This window comes from Mesoplodon mirus, assembly GCF_964341445.2.
Source record: "Mesoplodon mirus genome assembly, chromosome: 12".
NCBI lineage: Eukaryota > Metazoa > Chordata > Mammalia > Artiodactyla > Ziphiidae > Mesoplodon > Mesoplodon mirus.
The window spans coordinates 104,484,868-104,501,724 of record NC_138988.1 but is presented as its reverse complement, the minus strand read 5'-3'; the positions used below and the strand labels follow the sequence as shown (position 1 = coordinate 104,501,724).

General features: G+C 55.3%; 2 protein-coding genes across 4 annotated transcripts in view; one reads left to right on the top strand and one right to left on the bottom strand.

The window, feature by feature from the left end:
• MYLK4 (myosin light chain kinase family member 4) overlaps positions 1–5,028 on the bottom strand; it is a gene marked incomplete at its 3' end in the record, with an annotated part of 88,387 nt that extends 83,359 nt beyond the window's left edge. Inside the window, exon 1 of the mRNA XM_082638094.1 lies at positions 4,966–5,028. The remainder of the gene's footprint in view (positions 1–4,965) is intronic.
• WRNIP1 (WRN helicase interacting protein 1) lies at positions 1,676–16,416 on the top strand. 3 transcript variants are annotated; one of them, XM_082638093.1, is made up of 7 exons: positions 1,676–2,487; positions 4,392–4,583; positions 5,024–5,265; positions 11,076–11,305; positions 13,842–13,997; positions 15,086–15,165; positions 15,697–16,416. In XM_082638093.1, exons 1-7 carry the CDS (start codon positions 1,792–1,794, stop codon positions 15,988–15,990), a joined length of 1,890 nt encoding a protein of 629 aa, XP_082494219.1. In that variant the 5' UTR covers positions 1,676–1,791; the 3' UTR covers positions 15,991–16,416. The 3 variants fall into 3 exon arrangements, with proteins under 3 accessions (XP_082494219.1, XP_082494218.1, XP_082494217.1); XM_082638092.1 differs by having other exon boundaries at positions 1,676–2,529; positions 15,715–16,416; XM_082638091.1 differs by having other exon boundaries at positions 1,676–2,529.
• The last annotated feature ends 441 nt before the right edge of the window (positions 16,417–16,857 follow it).

Below are 16,857 nucleotides of genomic sequence, written 5' to 3'. Positions count from 1 at the left end.
TCTGCACAACCAACTTTACTAACTAGTTCTTGTCTCCCATCAGTTTCCCATGCCTTCCCCCAATGTGCCGCCCTAGAAACTCAAGGTCCTTTTCCTTTGTCTTGTCGCTCCTCTACAAATGTTTTGTTCTTTTGATAAATTGCTACGTAAGCCCGCCCATCACCAGGTACTCCGTGTGTAGGGGCGCTGCAAATGTTAACAGTCTGTTTTTCTTTTTAATCTGTCTTTTGTCGGTTAAATTCACAGGGCCAGAGCTAATAACCCTAAGACAAGGAGAGATTTCTTTCCCCGCCCGCAAACCTCTTCTCATAGTACTTGCTTTTGTGAAGTTCGGGGGCTGGATGCTCTGGGCGATAAGTAAAAGGCTATATAAAAGCTCATGATCCTACATTTCAAATTGTATTGTATAAGACTCCGTAACTCATTCTTACTTACCTTTTCTACTAATGCTACTTTTGAGCCTAACATACGTAGTTGGAAAAACTATCAGAAAGTCAGATTTCAGCCCTCTCAACACTTGACAGCAGGTTGGGACACATGCTTCACAACCAGTATCAACTGAAAAAACCACTTCCTTTGCCCTCTCCTTTTATACCATCTTTTACCTAATTCTAGTTCTTTGTGAGGTATTCCTTTTTGTAAAATCATCTCAAATGAAGAGGCTCATTTAACCCTTAGGGGTTTGCGTTTGGGTAAGTTCCAAGGAGAAGTTCTTGTGCAGATTAAATAAACATCCCAGTTTTGTCAACTTTTAGGAAAGCCCCTTCTTTTCTAAAATTGTCTCACTTCTGTTTTCATTCCCCTTCTATTTTCTTCTTCTAAATACCAAAAATGCAGGTTTGTGTCACATTTCTGAAGGAGAAGTTTAGAGAAAAGCAGGAACGCGTGCCAGAGACGGTCATCCCGTCGCCCCAGGCCAGACCCCTCGCGGGTCTCAACCCAACGTCGCTCGGCCCGGGGCGGAGCGCGCGGCGGAGCCTGACACCGCCTCGAGATGCCCGCGCATATCTAACGTTTAACTACAAAATGCCGTGAGACACCACGTGTGCGAGCGCGCGTTTGGGGTAAAAGGCCAACAATCTGGGGCTGGCGGTTCTTTTTCCGTGTCTCTGGCGGCCGCCGCCGCCGCCCAGGCGAACACTCCCCGAATTCCCTTTGCTCCGTCCCCACCCAGCTCCCCGCCGGCGCGTCCAACGTCTCTCCCATTTCTCCGCCCCCTGCCCTCTGCCCCCTGCCCTCCGCCCCCCGCCCCCTGCCCCCCGCCCCCTGCCCCCCGCCCCCTGCCCTCCGCCACGCGCGGAAAGCCACTCCCCTCGCGCAGCCGCGGCGCGTTTCCACGGCGCGCTTCCATGGCTTCGCCGTCCACGGAGGACAGGCCTGCGCACGCGCAACCCGCTGGCCTCTCGCGATGCCGGCCGGAAGGGAACGCACTGCAGCCGAGAGACCGTCCACGGACTACACTTCCCGACAGGCCGCGCGAGATGTTGCCCGCGGCGGCCAGGCGAACCTCCGTGGACTACACTTCCCGACAGGCCGCGCGAACCGTTGCGAGCGGCCGCGGACTACGTTTCCCGTCAGGCCGCGCGGGCCGTTGCCAGCGGCTGCCGGGCGAGGGGCCGCGGACTCCGCTTCCCGGCGCGCCGCGCGAGGCGCCGGGGCCTCCGGCCGAGGGCGGGCCGACGCGGGCAGTCCGGACGTGAGGCATGAGCGGCGCCCTCCGCCGGCCCGCTCGCGTCCTGCCGCCTCCCCGAGCGAGGGTCGCGCGGCGCGGGGCCTAGCGCGGCGGCCGCCATGGAGGTGAGCGGGCCCGAGGACGACCCGTTCCTGGCGCAGCTGCACCGGGTGCAGTGCCCCGTGTGCCAGCAGACCATGCCCGCCGCGCACATCAACTCGCACCTGGACCGCTGCCTGCTGCTGCACCCGGCGGGCCACGCGGAGCCCGCGCCGCCCCGCGCCAAGCGGCGCCGGCCGTCCGAGAGCTCCGCGCTCAAGCAGCCGGCCACGCCGACGGCGGCCGAGAGCAGCGAGGGCGAGGCCGAGGAGCCGGACGACGGCGGCGAGACCGAGAGCCGCGAGAGCTACGACGCGCCGCCCACGCCCAGCGGCGCGCGACTCATCCCCGACTTCCCGGTGGCGCGGCCCGGCAGCCCCGGCGGGAAGGGCGCGGGGCAGCGGCCGGCGGCGGCGGCGGGCAGCGCGTCCCCGCGGAGCTGGGACGAGGCGGAGGCGCCGGAGGAGGAGGAGGCGGCGGGCGACGCGGACGTCGAGGACGACGCGGGCCGCTGGGACGCGGACGCCGCCGCCGCCTTCGAGGCCCCGGGCGGCCGCCCGCACGCCCGGGCCCCCGCGGCCGAGGAGGTGCGGCAGCTGCTGCAGGGGAAGCCGCTGGCCGACACGATGCGGCCCGACGCGCTGCAGGACTTCGTGGGGCAGGGCCGCGCTGTGGGGCCCGAGACGCTGCTGCGCTCGCTGCTCGAGGCCAACGAGGTACCCTCGCTCATCCTGTGGGGGCCGCCGGGCTGCGGCAAGGTGAGCGCGTCCGCCCGCCTCGCAGCACCCCCCGGGCCGCAGGCGCGTTCTCCGGGCGTTAACAGAGTGAAGGTGTCTGAATGCGGGGGGTGCGCGGGGATCGGGGGACCCCCGTGGCGGGCCGCCCAGAGCCGTGGTCCACCCTATTCCGGGGGCGGGTGGAGTCAGGTGTGCAGCCAGCAGTCGGGAATTGTAGAATTTGTGTTGTGCCGTTTCCGGCTCCTTGTAGCCGTTGTTTTTTTCAGCAGACGGGTCTTCGTTAAAACTTGAGACTGTGCTCGCTTAACAGGACTGACAGGAGAACTCCTTCCCCCTGCGAGCCGCCTTCATCCACCGTTTCCATAACTGTCCTTAGGATGGCTTGTCCTTTAAAGAAGCAACATCGGTGCATCTTGGTGGCCAGTGCTTTCTTAGGGGCGGGCACAAGCCCAGAGGAGAGCACTTAGGATGTTGGGGTCTAGAGAACACGTCACTGAAAGAGCGCTGGGGAGACTGGGAAGGAGCCCTAAGGAGGCAGGAGCTAGGACGGAAAAAAGAGAAAGCGAGGAGGTGCTGAAATACATATTTTCCTGTCTTCAGGGAAAGGGAGGAGAAGCAGCACCAGAGAGCGAAAAGCAAAGCCCAGGACGAGGCGCGAAGGGGCTCAGAGCCGTGAGCGGGTCCAGACCCCTCAGCGCACGAGGCCTTTTACGGATTTTCTCCAGTTGTTCTTTTCAACTTCGTCTCCCACAGCTTAGTCGCATCTCCGTTTATTCCAGTTCCTAGAGTGAGTCCTGCTCGTGGTGTGCCTTCTTGTTTGCACTGGAGCTTTTCTGAAGCCAGGAGCAATCCGAGTTGACCCCGGAAGCATGGCACCACGCGGTAGCGTTCTTAGTGAGTCCCTAGAGCTCTTAAGACGGTCAGAACAGCGAATCAGGTGGAGGGCGTTGAGGCAGATGGCAGGAGAAACGCCCCTGTGGAGGGCGGGGCGCTCGCGGCAGATGCCTGGCAAGAGAGCCGGGGGGCCGAGCTGTGCAGAGTAGTGGTGGGTCACCGGTCACAAGCGAGGCGGGTGTGGCCTGTGGCTGGGCTTGCTGAGGAGCAGCCGCAGCGCGTGACGATGCTGTGCGACTTTCAGAACATAGCACGCCCCTTTCCCACGCATTCAGGAGCACATTTGCCTCTCATGACACAGTCTTCCGTTTTTCTTTACCTCCATCCTTAGCCGCTATACTTCACTGCTGACAGTAATAATAAAGTTAATAATAGCGTGTGTGTGTTTATCAAGCACCCACTGAACGCCAGGCGCTGAGCATCGCTTGCCGGGAAGCGCCGACAGGGTCGCAGTGCTGCTGTTCCATCTCTGTCCCTCAGTGGACAGTCCCACGGGGTGGGGGTCGCCCTGAGCGCCGGCGGTCGTCATTGGCCTCTCAGTTCAAGGGCCGGCTCTCCTTTTCCGAGCTGCCCTGCGGAGCTTTCGGATGTGGCCCAGCCAGCCCCGTGGGTCTGCCCCTCACCCGTCGGTGGTGCTGTTTCCTTGGCTGGGAGAGGTCACCGCTGTCGCCAGGCTCCGCTGCCTCAAGGTGGCCGCTCTTTCCGGGGGTTCCAGAGACCTTAGCGTCCCCACCCCAGGAAGGCATCAGATGGGGTTGGACACGAAGGAGAGGCGATCAGGATCGGCCGAACTTTCAGCTGCTTTCTGTTTTCTTTGTAACATTCTTTTCCACGTTTGGAAGCGCGCTGCGCTGTTTCCGATCGTATCTGCTGCCTGCCGAGCGCGCCTCAGCGTCCAGGCTGCGGGTAAACGCTGCGGCGGCTGCTCTGGCAGCCTGGGTGCGCGTCCCTCCATCTCATCAACTTCCACGCTCTGCCCTCTGTCGCAGACCACGCTGGCCCACATCATAGCTAACAACAGCAAGAAACACAGCGTGAGGTTCGTGACGTTGTCGGCGACCAGCGCCAAGACAACCGACGTGCGCGACGTCATCAAACAAGCTCAGAACGAGAAGCGCTTTTTCAAGAGGAAAACCATCCTTTTTATTGACGAGATTCATCGGTTCAATAAGTCCCAGCAGGTATGTTCACTTCTTTTTACTTTCTTTTGGTCCTTGTGAATGCTGACTTGAGTGTAAAGCCCGTGAGGTCACTGCATAAATGCTCGGGGCGGGGGGTGACGGTAACTCTCCGTCTGCAGAAGCCTCGACCCTCAGCCCTTCTCCTCTATGCCTGTGTCCTCACTTTTTCTTAGCGTTTTTTTTTGGTGACCAGAAAATGCTTCCTCTATCTGATAAATGAAATTGTTGGTATACCTCTGAGCTATACATATCAGAAAAGCCACTTTGGGTCAAGCTTCCACTTTTCATAAACATTTAAACATCAGGACTCACAGTGAGCAGTCTAAGTTCCTAACCTAACCCTGAACTCAGAATTAAGAAAAGGAAGGAACAGCTGACTTACCCAGGATCCTGCAGGTTGTAGACGGGGGTCAATTTCTTTTGTTTTCCTCCACGATCAGGACACGTTCCTTCCTCACGTGGAGTGTGGAACCATCACGCTGATTGGGGCGACCACGGAGAACCCCTCCTTCCAGGTCAACGCTGCTCTTCTGAGCCGCTGCCGGGTTATCGTTCTCGAGAAGCTTCCGGTGGAGGCTCTGGTGACTGTCTTGATGCGGGCGATCAACTCCCTGGGGATCCACGTCCTGGACTCCAGCCGCCCTGCCGACCCTCTGGGCCATGGCAGCAACAGCGGCTCTGAGTAAGTGACTCCGGCTCCGGCAGGCCCCTGGGGCAGCACCTCCCGGAGAATCCCGGGCTGGGGCTGGAGGGGCAGGGTGGAGAAATGTCCTCCTAGGAGAGACGGGAATGGAGGAGAGAAGTGCTGGGTTACAGACGGGCAGACAGGTGTGGCTCTGTCTCTGCAGAGGGTTCCTGGCTTTTCACATGCGAGTTAGAGACCATCGTGGGCTCATCTGTAGTTCTTCCAGCTTTAACTGCTTAGCCCCTTACTTTAGTTCTTGGGTGTTTGCTTTTGTGCTGACAGATTTGGGTCTTTTCCTAGCACACTTCTTTTTTAAGGTTTGGAAGACCGACCATGAGAAGCCTCATTGATTATTTACTTCACAGGATAGACTTACCTTACGAATCTTTTGAAGTTTATGCTCAGATCCCAATTTCCTGTTCCTGCAGGTTTTTTTCTTTTTAAGACACTAAGAATTAGTATAAACATTACCATAAAACTCCTTAAGTCTTTTTAGGATGATGTTTGAGCACTCTAGAAGTCAAACTCAGTTCCGTGAAAGTAAAGAAATTTTAACTGAAAATGATGCATTCAAGGCTATCCCTTTCCTCTTGGTGATCTCTTTCTGTATTGTGAGAGCTGCGTGATGCACGGGGTGTGTATCGTGGATGATTGGCTGGGTTACTTGGGGCAGAGGTTTTCCCTTATTTGTATTAGGGCGTATTCCTCAGTTGCCCCAGGGTCCCGCGTCAGCAGCCATAACGGTGGGGGGCGAGGCCCATCTGCTGGGAAGCTGGTGCCTCCACCCTCACCCCCACTGCTCTGGAGCCGCTCTTCTGTGAGGATTAAAGCACAAGACCGAATTTTAGGCTCAGGGCTTAGGTTTCAGCTCGCCCTCCCCGTGTGTCCGGCCTCCGAAGCTCGCTCCTGTCTTGGATGCCGGAGGAGCTATGTGGTGCCTTGTGAGAGCCCTGGACGCGGCTGAGGACCCCATCAGCACCCAGGTCGCGTGGCTTTAGGGTAGAGCTGAGGCGGGACCGCCACCCGTGGTGGAAGCTCAGGGAGGGGCCTCTGCGTGCGGGGCGTGCGCCGGGGTCTGCAGGGCTGCTGCCCGCTCTGCGCGTCCAGTCCAGCTTTCCTCCAGGCAGCACATCCACTGCAGACTCACAGAACCAAGTGCTAAAGGGAAATTGAGAGGGGAAAAAATCCTGACTGGTGTGTGTGTGTTTTTCGTGCATGTACTGGTTGTCGGTATATGTCTACAACTTTCTATCCCACTTTTTTATTTATCTAGGGTAATTTATTTATTTTATTCACATCAGTATTTCATGGGATGACTGTCAGGTTATCCCCTCCCCCCATCACTGCCGCGCCGTAGTTGAAGTGAAATGAGGACCAGGGCAGCAGGCAGGGTGGAGATGATCAGGCTGAGCTCGTGGGTCTGCTTGTTAGCAGTTCTGACAAGAAGTTAAGTTGGGAGACGTCATAGGTCACTTGCTCGGGAGGCTGAGACACAAAAAGGCCGAGTCATGTGCCCCAGATCACACAGCTTGAATGATGGAGCTGGATTTTGAAAGCGTGCTTCTAACCCAGTTGGAAGAAGGAGCCTGAAGTTCAAAGAGTTACTTAGTACCTCCTTGGTACTGAGTGAAAGTGCTAAGTATTAACATTCTGACCTTTCTCTGTGCTTCTTCGTGTCCAGGCAGACTGTGTTAATTTGTAAAGGATTAGGAACCAAAGGCTTCCATATGTAATTTAGCAGTTGTGTCTTTTGACCAGATCTGCATGTCACACTTACCAGGGATACAGTTTGAAAAGGCATGTGCCCGGGGTCAGGCCCTGGAGGCTGTGGAGTCAGTAAATCTGTGCTGAGATCCACACACCTGGATTTTAGGAAAGTTCTCTGTAACGTGACACACGTCGCTCTTGTTACCCTGACCGTGGAGTGTTCCTTTTCCTTAGAGCCACAGAGCGTTGTTTCGTCCTTCAGGGAGCGGTTAACTGAGCCACATATGTGCTTCTGTTCTGCATGAAATAACACGCGCGTTTTCACTTACTTCACTCCTCCTGCAGCTTAGACATCCAGCTGTAGAATCCTCCAGATTGCAGGAAAACAAGGTGCAGAAAGATGCAGGCCTTGGAAGGAAAGGGGGAAGGAGGGAGCAGGCCTTGCCGTACGCGCCCAGGTTCCGGCTCAGACCACATGCTGCTCTCCAGCTAGAGGACGAGGCTGTCACTTCCTTCCTCTCTGGGTCTCATTACTTTGGAATGTGATCTTTCCCAGTGCACTTAAACCATTTTTTCCCTTATTATGGAACAGTTTTTTAAATCACATTATAAAGATATAATTTACAGTCTATTGCTTATTTCTCTGTGGGATGCTGTGCAATTTCAGGCACTCTATCCCCAAAGTAGATTGTGCCTCATTTAATTCTTTTATGACTTTGGAAAGTTACTTCCAAATGAAAAACATTGTAAAAGTGTATGCTTCCGTTTTACAGTAGCCTTAAACTCTCGAGCCGGGGCACTGTCCACGTGATCTGTGCAGTAGTGGCTGTTTGTTGAGGAGTTTTGCCAGGGGCGGTGCACACGTCCCTGCCTCTGTTCTCGCGTGACCCTCCTCCGTTCCCTCTGCTGAGATCTCAAGGTGTTCTGGCGCATTTATTCCTCTTCAGAAGCCGGCTGGAGTCAGCAGGGTTGGGATGGACTGGCGGTGGCAGGGACCTCTGGCCGTCCTGTGCAGCCAGTTCCCAATCAGAGACCTGGCGCGTGACCGTCCCGAGTGGCACCTCGGCTAGTGGAGCCCAGGTGCTGACAGATTTGTTTGTGTTTACAAAGACTCATTTTGGACGGGGCTGAAATTGGAGTGTGGCTCACATGGAAGAGGGGCTGTGGAGCACTGGGGGCCGGGGTGGGCGCCCTCCTGTCCCCCTGACTCCAGACCTGATGGACAGGATGACAGTGGAATGGTGTGGACTTTGGTTAAGAGTCTAAACAGCGAAGGAAGGAGTTCCTTTTCCACCCATGTAAAACTCATCTCCATTTTTAAAGGCTAACTCACAGTCTGCTAGTCGGCTTCTCAGAATGAGCGAGGCCCATGAGGGGGCGTGGAAACGCGGGAGCAGCGGGAGGGCTGGGCTGTGAGGCCACCCGCCTGTCTGTTCTCTGCCCCAAAGCACTTCATGCCTCTCGGTGCATCCGGTGGACAGTCACACAGGAGGGAGGTACGTGCACCAGAGCCCTGACCTGAAGGTGGCAGAGCGACAGGTGACTTTACCCCTTTGTTGCCAGTGTTGACATTGTTTATAATCCCATTTGGTAAAAAAGTAATATTCAGGGTTCTGAGTAGCTTGCTTGTATTTCAAAATCATATTTTTTTTAGTAAGATTGCAAACGCTATGTGGTATGACCCCAATTTTGTTTTAAAAACGAGACTGGATATTTATAGGATAGAAATTCACAAGGTGTTCAGAAGGCTCTATCTGCCACCCGGTGTGTCCGGAGCTGCAGGTCACACCACCCAGGTCCGGTGAGGTAGATAGAGACACGGGTGGACGGCCCACAGAGGAGATCCAGCAGATGACCTGGTAGCTGCTGTTCTCTAGGTGGACGGATGAGGGGTTTTTATGGTTTTGGTGCTTCTGTACTTTCCGTGTGTCACCATGTTTAAATATACACGTGTCACTCTGAGATTGTGGGAAAATTGAAGTTAGTCCGTTCGTTGTGCAGATGCGGAGTGCCTGACGCCCACCGGGCACCGGGCATAAAGAATGAAACATGATTCCTGTCCTCGCGGCCCGGCAGTGGCGGGGGGTGGAGAGACGGCGTGTCACCACCAGATGGCCCGGCTCCAGGTGACGCTCACTCAGGGCTCCGGCTCGATCCCTTTCCTCCTGCAGATGGCCCTGCGGGCTCTTGGTTGCTAGGAAGCCTTCCAAGGAAATGGAAAGCGTTGCTTTTATTAGTTCTGAGATGAGATGTTCAGGCCCTGTGGGTCTCCCTGCCCCCCTCAAAAACACAGGCGCGTGTATACACACGTGTACACACACGTACACATACATGTATACACGCATACACACATGCACATACGTATACACACACACACACAGATGAGGTGCCATCACCAAGCCCCGACTGCCCTCCCTCTTAGGCATACCTGGGCTGCCACACCCCCTCTGATGTGGGCCCGTGCAACACATTCTCTTTAGTGTGGGTTGTCTAGTTTTTTCCAAATCATCAAAAATCTGCTTCAGGGCTTCCCTGGTGGTGCAGTGGTTGAGAGTCCGCCTGCCGATGCAGGGGACACGGGTTCGTGCCCCGGTCTGGGAGGATCCCACATGCCGAGGAGCGGCTGGGTCTGTGAGCCATGGCCGCTGAGCCTGCACATCTGGAGCCTGCGCTCTGCAACGGGAGAGGCCACAGCAGTGAGAGGCCCGCGTACCGCAAAAAAAAAAAAAAAAAATTCTGCTGCAGAAACGGGCCGTCAGCCTTACAAAGAACCAGTGAGGTGGCCTCGGTGTGTGTGGTGAGTGTCTGATCAGGAAGGGAAGAGGGTGGGCCTGCAGGCTGTTGCCACAGCTCTGGGGCCCAGGCAGCTGTGAGGAGTCCTGGGGGAGTCACTCACAGCGCAGCTAATCCCTGGGGTGGGAGGCGGTCCCCGGAAGGCTTGCCTTTGGTGAGGGAGCAGGGAGATGAGTGAGAGCAGTGGCTTGGGATCGTCAGGGAGTGTGAGGTGCAGATTGGGATTGTTCAGGCTGTTCACCAAAGCGAGGTGGGGGATGGGTGTGTGGTCAGGAACTCTGGATGGACCTCCGTAGACAAGGTGGGCCCCTTTGGTGGCCACCTCCCACTCCCCGCCTTGGCACAGCCCGGTGGCTGCCTAGGAGCTGTTTTCCAAGCAGCTGATGAAGGTTGCCGATGACACGGGTGAGCCGTAACTTTGAACAGTTATTTTTTTGCTTTGCGCATGCGCAGCTGGCACCTAGCTGGGAAGAGTAAGATCCCTCTAGGTAACTAGATGTGTCACATATCTTGTGTGACTAGACTGGGAATAGGAAATGTAGTTCAGTTAGAGTCGAAAAGGAGTCATAGTTAGACCTCCTTTACGAAGGCCCGCATGTGCTTAGTACCCCCATGGCAGCGTGCCCCAGGCCTAAGTCCCAGAGCCCTGCTTCTGGGTCCTGCTGTGCCCAGAGGAACGGGGGACCTGGCGGGTTGTTTGTAAAATAAGCGACATGTGTATGCCTATGTAGTTGTCACTCGGTATCTGCGGGGGAATGGTTCCAGGGCCCCTGCCCCAACAGATACCAAAATCCGAGGGTGGCGGACGCTCAGGTCCCTTCCGCAAAGTGGCGTAGTGTTTGCATAGGACCTGAGCACACCCACATACTTCAGATCATCTCTAGAGGACTTATAATACCTAACACAATGTAAATGACACGTAGATTGTTGTTAATATGTTGTGAGTGCTTTGTAAATAGTCGTTGGTATGCAACAGATTCAAGCTGTGCCTTTTGGAACTATCTGGAATCTTTCCCCCTGACATTTTCCACCCGAGGCTAGTTGAATCCGTGGACGCGGAACCCGCAGGTGCAGAGGGCAGACGATCCAGTGAAATCATCTCGCGACTCCAGGGCGAGGCAGTTCTCAGTCTTGATGATGCCGACCCGCGTGACACCGTGGACCCGCTTTAACACAGTGGTTTGGGATCCAGGGCAGAGGCTTGAACCTCGGGTGGCTCGTTAGTGGCCTTGCGGGGACAAAAGGTCACAGAGTGCTGCGGGGTGAGCGTGTCCCCCCAGCGTGACACGCTCCCGGTGGTGTTGCAGGCCCTCCGTGTTCCTAGAGGACAAGGCAGTGGACACGCTGGCCCGCCTGAGCGACGGGGACGCACGGGCTGGGCTGAACGGGCTGCAGCTGGCGGTGCTGGCCAGGCTGAGCGCCAGGAAGGCGTTCGGGAAGAAGAGCGGGCAGAGCTACCCTCCCGGCCGCGTGCTGGTCACCGAGAGCGACGTGAAGGAAGGCCTCCAGCGCTCTCACCTCCTGTACGACCGAGCAGGTGAGTGACCGCCCGAGCCGTGCGGCCCCCGGGCAGCTCCATGTCGGTCGTAGAGGCGCCTCCCGCCCAGAGCCCCATGTCACAGACCTGCTTCCCGATTCCTCGGGTGCAGAGCAGGGCGGCCCTGATGAGAGCGGGTGTGAAATTGCGGGAAGTGGGGTGCGCCTCTAATTTCAGAAGCTCAGTTTAGTTAGAGTTAGCTAAGTGAGAGTTAGAATCCTTAATTCTTAGAGTCTCTGCAAAAAATTAAGTTTACACAGAACTTGGTGCTTTTATTTCATAATAGCTTTTTAAAAAATTAAAGTTGACGTGTGTATTTATCTGTTTTCATAGAACCGTATTTACAGGTACTAAATACGATACCAGCTCTTACTAAATTCCTGACCTGGCAATATTAAATGTTGTACGCACAGCACGTTTGTGTCTTTTTATAAAAGACGCGGGTGCTGAAGAGAGTCTACTGCGGATGAGGCCATAGGGTAGACTTGGGTCTGTGCGATTCTCGGCTGTCACACGGCAGGAACCGGAGTAGCTTTCTACACCTTTGAAAGGAAGCTGATGGCTCGAGCTGTCACTCTGTGTGCCGTGTCTGCAGTGCTTCCAGGTGCTTCTTGGTGATGGAAGCTCCTTCTACTGGCCAGGGCGGGCCGTGGGGGAAGCTTGGCAATGACTGGTTCCGGGCATGGCCTCCTGATGAGGGCACCGAGCGGGCCGTGTGACCTCTGGGAAGCGCCTCAGCCGACCGGGGGCACTAGGGACATGCTGGAGGCCTGTCATGGCCGCTCCCGTCTACGTCCCAATGCAGCCCAGGCATCTCAACCCCCAGCACTTTGTGCCCCGAAGTTGTATGAATGCTCAGAAAATCTGAACAGTAAAACGTTCTGGGTGTAGAGCATTGCTTCGCTTTGGCCAAGTGCAAGGATTGGAGATGTGAACGGAATGTAAAATTTCCAGAGATAGAAATACGCCCCCATGCTGGACTCCCGTTGTTCCTGGGGGCTCTGGTCTTTCTCCCTTGTGGTTGTCCTAAGGTGATGCTGCGTTCTGACGGGACCCACTGGACCTGCTCTCACCTGTCGTCAGCCTGTCAGTTAGAAACCAGAGCGCTGCCGTCTAACGTAACGGTAGCTAACGTGGACGTTTGTCTTTTAATTTTCAAAACAACCTTAGGTGGTAGGTAACTATTAATGTTGCCCCACTTTACAGATGGCAAAGCCTGAGTTCACAAAGCAAGTGCTAAAACTCATCCTCAAATCCAAGTCTGACAGATTCTGAGGACAGGACCTTCCCCCGTGTCGGTGCTGCCTGCACGCCAGCCCGCCCCACGGTCCCCAGCCTCACCCCTGCAGCACATACCTACGTGCGCACGCGCACACACACACACACACGTGCACGCGCACTGTCAGACACAGCCCAGCCAGGGGTTCCTGCTTCTCGGGGTCACGTTCCATCAGGGGGAGCCACGCACGACGGGGACCCCCGTTCTCCGCAGCGCTGTGCTGCCCGCCTGGGCCAGGCCTTGAGAACCCGCACGTTCTAGAAGCCTTCCCCTTGGTGCCGCCCCCGCTGTCACATCCCCCCCCCCCACGGTGGGTCGGCAGACACAGATACACTTCAGATCCTAGAGAATCCTCCTCTCACAGGCTTTGTTCTATAAATACGGATGATAGAGGCCTCGCCCTGGAACCTGCTTACTGGTACTCTTGGCCTTTTTTGTAATTGCTGAGACAAAGACCACCACCCCCAGGATTTTAATTATTTCTTTTCATGTCATCTAGCATATAGTTACCCACCTGTGGGATTCGGTAGCTAGCTCAGATATTTCTGTGTCAGAGGGAAGAGATTTCCAAATGAGAACAAGTTCTCTGCCCTGCGTTGAGGTTGAGGCTCTACACAGGTAGTGTGGAATTCTAGGCTATAAAGTGGTGTACGGTCAAAGCAGAAATAGATGCTAGCGTAGAACGTGTAACTCACGCGCGTTCTTACAGTGCCTGCCCTGTGCCTGGCAGACGTTACGAATACAGCCCGTGAGCTAGCTGGTCTTGCACCCATTCTACAGGTGAGGGACCAAGACACAGACGGGGTCAGACTTGCCCACGGTCACGTGGCCGGCGCGCTTGGCATTTAAACCCTGGCCGCCTGGCTCCAGAGCCCATGGCCTCGACCGTGTTGCCTTCATCATGGACCTAGTAGAAGTGTGGGACCCGAGGACCTGTGCCGCGGGGGAGGCTCAGGGCCGTCTCCTCGCTCGCCCTTGACGGGGCGAGCGGTGCAGAGCTCTCCCGCGTCCTCCGTGTCCGCGGGTCGGCCGGGCCTGCGCTGCCGGTCCTGCCCGCATCCAGGCTCAGCGTCGCACACCGGTCGCCGGGCCGCTTGAGGGCGGCTGTCAGACCTCGCTCTCCTCAGGCCTTCCTGGGCCCCTCACTGGTTCAGGCTTCCTTGAAGTCAGCCGAGCGAGAGCAGCGTGCGGCTCGGATGCGTGTGGGCGGCAGACCCCGCGTCCCGCCGAGGCTGAGCCGTGCTCTTTGGTGTCCAGGAGACGAGCATTACAACTGCATCTCCGCGCTGCACAAGTCCATGCGGGGCTCGGACCCGAGCGCCTCCCTCTACTGGCTGGGGCGCATGCTGGAGGGGGGCGAGGACCCGCTGTACGTGGCCCGACGGCTCGTGAGGTTTGCCAGCGAGGACGTGGGTGAGTGACGGGGGGGCCCGGGGCCCAGGGATGCTGCTGCCTTTCGGCCTGGGAATCTCTTGGCTCTGTGTGGGGCAGGTGAGGAGGAGGAGGAGAGCCAGTGTGAACCCCGCCGCTTATTCCCGGGGAGGGGGTTGTGCTCGGGGTGTTTGTCTCCCAAAGTCACCGTTTTCTGTTTCCTCTGCGGTGGGGGCCGCGCAGGAGGACAGGCCCCTCATTTCATCTGCACTTGGCTGCATGTCACAGGTAGCGCGTTGTTTACAAAGTGAAGGCTTGTGGCAACCCTGCGTCACGTGGGTCTGGCAGCACCCTTTTTCCCACGGCAGCTGCTCCCGTGGGGTCTGTGTCACACTTCAGTAGTTCTCATGATATTTCACACTTCTTCATCTCCGTTATATTTTTGTTATGGAGATCTGTGATAAGTCATCTTTGATGCCACTACTACAAAAAGATAGGCTCACTGAAGGCTCAGATGATGGTTAGCATTTTTTTAGCAGTAAAGTATTTTTAGACAGAATGCTGTTGGTGATGGTAGAGTGTAAACGTAACCTGTATACGCACTGGGAAACCAAACATTTCATGCGACTTGCTTTATTGCGGTATTCACTTTATTGCAGTGGTCTGGAACCAAACCCACAATGTCTCTGAGGTGCCTGTGTTGAGATAAAAGAAACATTTTAAATTTGCTTTGCAGTCAGGTGTTCTGGTTCCATCAGACAGCTCCTGAGAAAGAGATGGAAGATTCTGGACACTATTTAAAGAAAACGACCAGAAAGCTTTCCCTTTCTTTGGTGTTAGTAAATGTCCTGCTTTTAACGCGTCCATCCTTGTGACTGTCTTCACGGCCTCTGCTCCGTATGTGGGTCGTACGTAGTCTCCTGTTTCTCCTACTAGATGTAGAGTTTTTGTCCATGAGGAGACAATTCTTGACACTGCACAGTAACCACTCAGTAAATGTCTCGAGTAAGCTAATGAGATCAGATTTTGCTGAGTGGATTTTTTTTGGCCAAAGTCTGCAGGCAGTGATGGGTCAGGATGAGGGTGTGCGTTATGACTTACACGTGCCTTTGTCTCTGTGTGTGTGGCAGGTCTGGCCGACCCGTCTGCATTAACACAAGCAGTCGCTGCCTACCAAGGCTGTCACTTTATAGGCATGCCCGAGTGCGAGGTAAGGGAACCCGCTCCGTTCTTTGCAGATCGGTCCCTTGCTCTCACGCTGTGTCCCTTCGTGGTCCCTCACCGTGGGTGCCTGGGCCACTGAAGAAGCTGCTTGTCTTTCTCACTCACATCTTAGAAGCTTAAGACTCTAGAGAGGGGACCTCAGGTGTCAGCAGGGTCATGTGTTCAAACTGGGGGAGTCCTGAGTGCCGAGGAGGTGCCCAGGGTTTCCTGGGGACAGAAGTGTCAGAGGGGCTGAACAGGAAATCTCTGCAAGTTCACCCACAAACAGAGCCACTCCTGCTTAGTTTTATATATTCGGGTTTCAAGAAAAATTTCATATAATAAAAACTTCTTTCAGTTTAAAAAAAAGAAAAGAAAACCAGTGGTCTGGTTCAGCCTCTCGCCTCAAGCAGGAATGTCTTCTTTCTGTCCTAGGTGATCCAGACTGTGGGCAAAGCGGGGGAGTAAAAGCCTGGGGGCGGGGATGGGGGCGGGGGGCTCTTCTCAGAACTAACCAGAGGCGGCGCCTCCGTGACAGTGGTGCCCTCTCGCCCAGGTGCTCCTGGCCCAGTGCGTCGTCTATTTGGCCCGAGCCCCGAAGTCTGTCGAGGTGTACAGCGCCTACAGCAACGTCAAGGCCTGCCTGCGGAACCACCAGGGGCCCCTGCCCCCCGTCCCCCTGCACCTGCGCAATGCGCCCACCAGGCTCATGAAGGATCTAGGCTACGGCCAGGGCTACAAGTACAACCCTGTGTACAGCGAGCCCGTGGACCAGGACTACCTGCCCGAAGAACTGAGGGGCGTGGATTTCTTTAAGCAGCGGCGGTGCTGACTCAGAGGCTGGGCCAGGGAGGGGGAGGCCCTGGATCACCTGGTGGGTGGCCTGGCGGGAGTTACAACAGGCCGACCTTTCGTGCCAGAGATGTAAGCGTTCCTGGGGCGGGGTCCGGTTCCTTCAGCCAAGCGTGTGGCGTCGAAATTGTGTTCGTTTGCACTCTGTGCGACGTTATGCTCATGAAAGGGTCTGGCAGCTCTGTGCAATGAATTAACGTTATGAGGGATGATCTATTTTGTCATAGTATTTAAGTCATAATGTCATTTCAGAGTTCAGTTCTGTAGGGTTTTTTTCCTTTAAAAAATATATTCTGGGTAGTTTCAATTGGTAAAAAAATGTAATTGTGATTTAATACTGCATAGTGTTTTGGGTATTTTTTTTATATGCAAAGGTCTTATGAGCCAATAAAATTATTTCAAAGTACTTCAATTCTTGCCTGTTTTTCCACCTGGGATCCAAGGTACCAACATCTATCACCATCACATTTTGGTAGGTAAACGCTGTGAAAGAAGAATTTTCATAGGTGACGTTGGAAAGTTTGGAAGTCCGTGTATCTTTCGAAAACTAACTTTTAACCATTTTGAAGGATGTGTAAATGGCCTCTGAAAGAATCAGCAGCCTCCCGTCCCGGGCCTCCCCACTTCTTCAGACTCTTGAAGCCCCATGTTTCTGAATGATATATCCGGTTTTGCCTCTGTGTTTGCTAAAGTTAAATATGCCCCCGTATGCGCACACACACAAACACACATACAGATCACACACACACATCTCTCACACACACATACAGAGCTTCGTTTGCTTTGTATCGACTGCTGATGTAACCATAAGTGGGGTCCAGCTGCTCACTGTACAGAAGCCAATAAA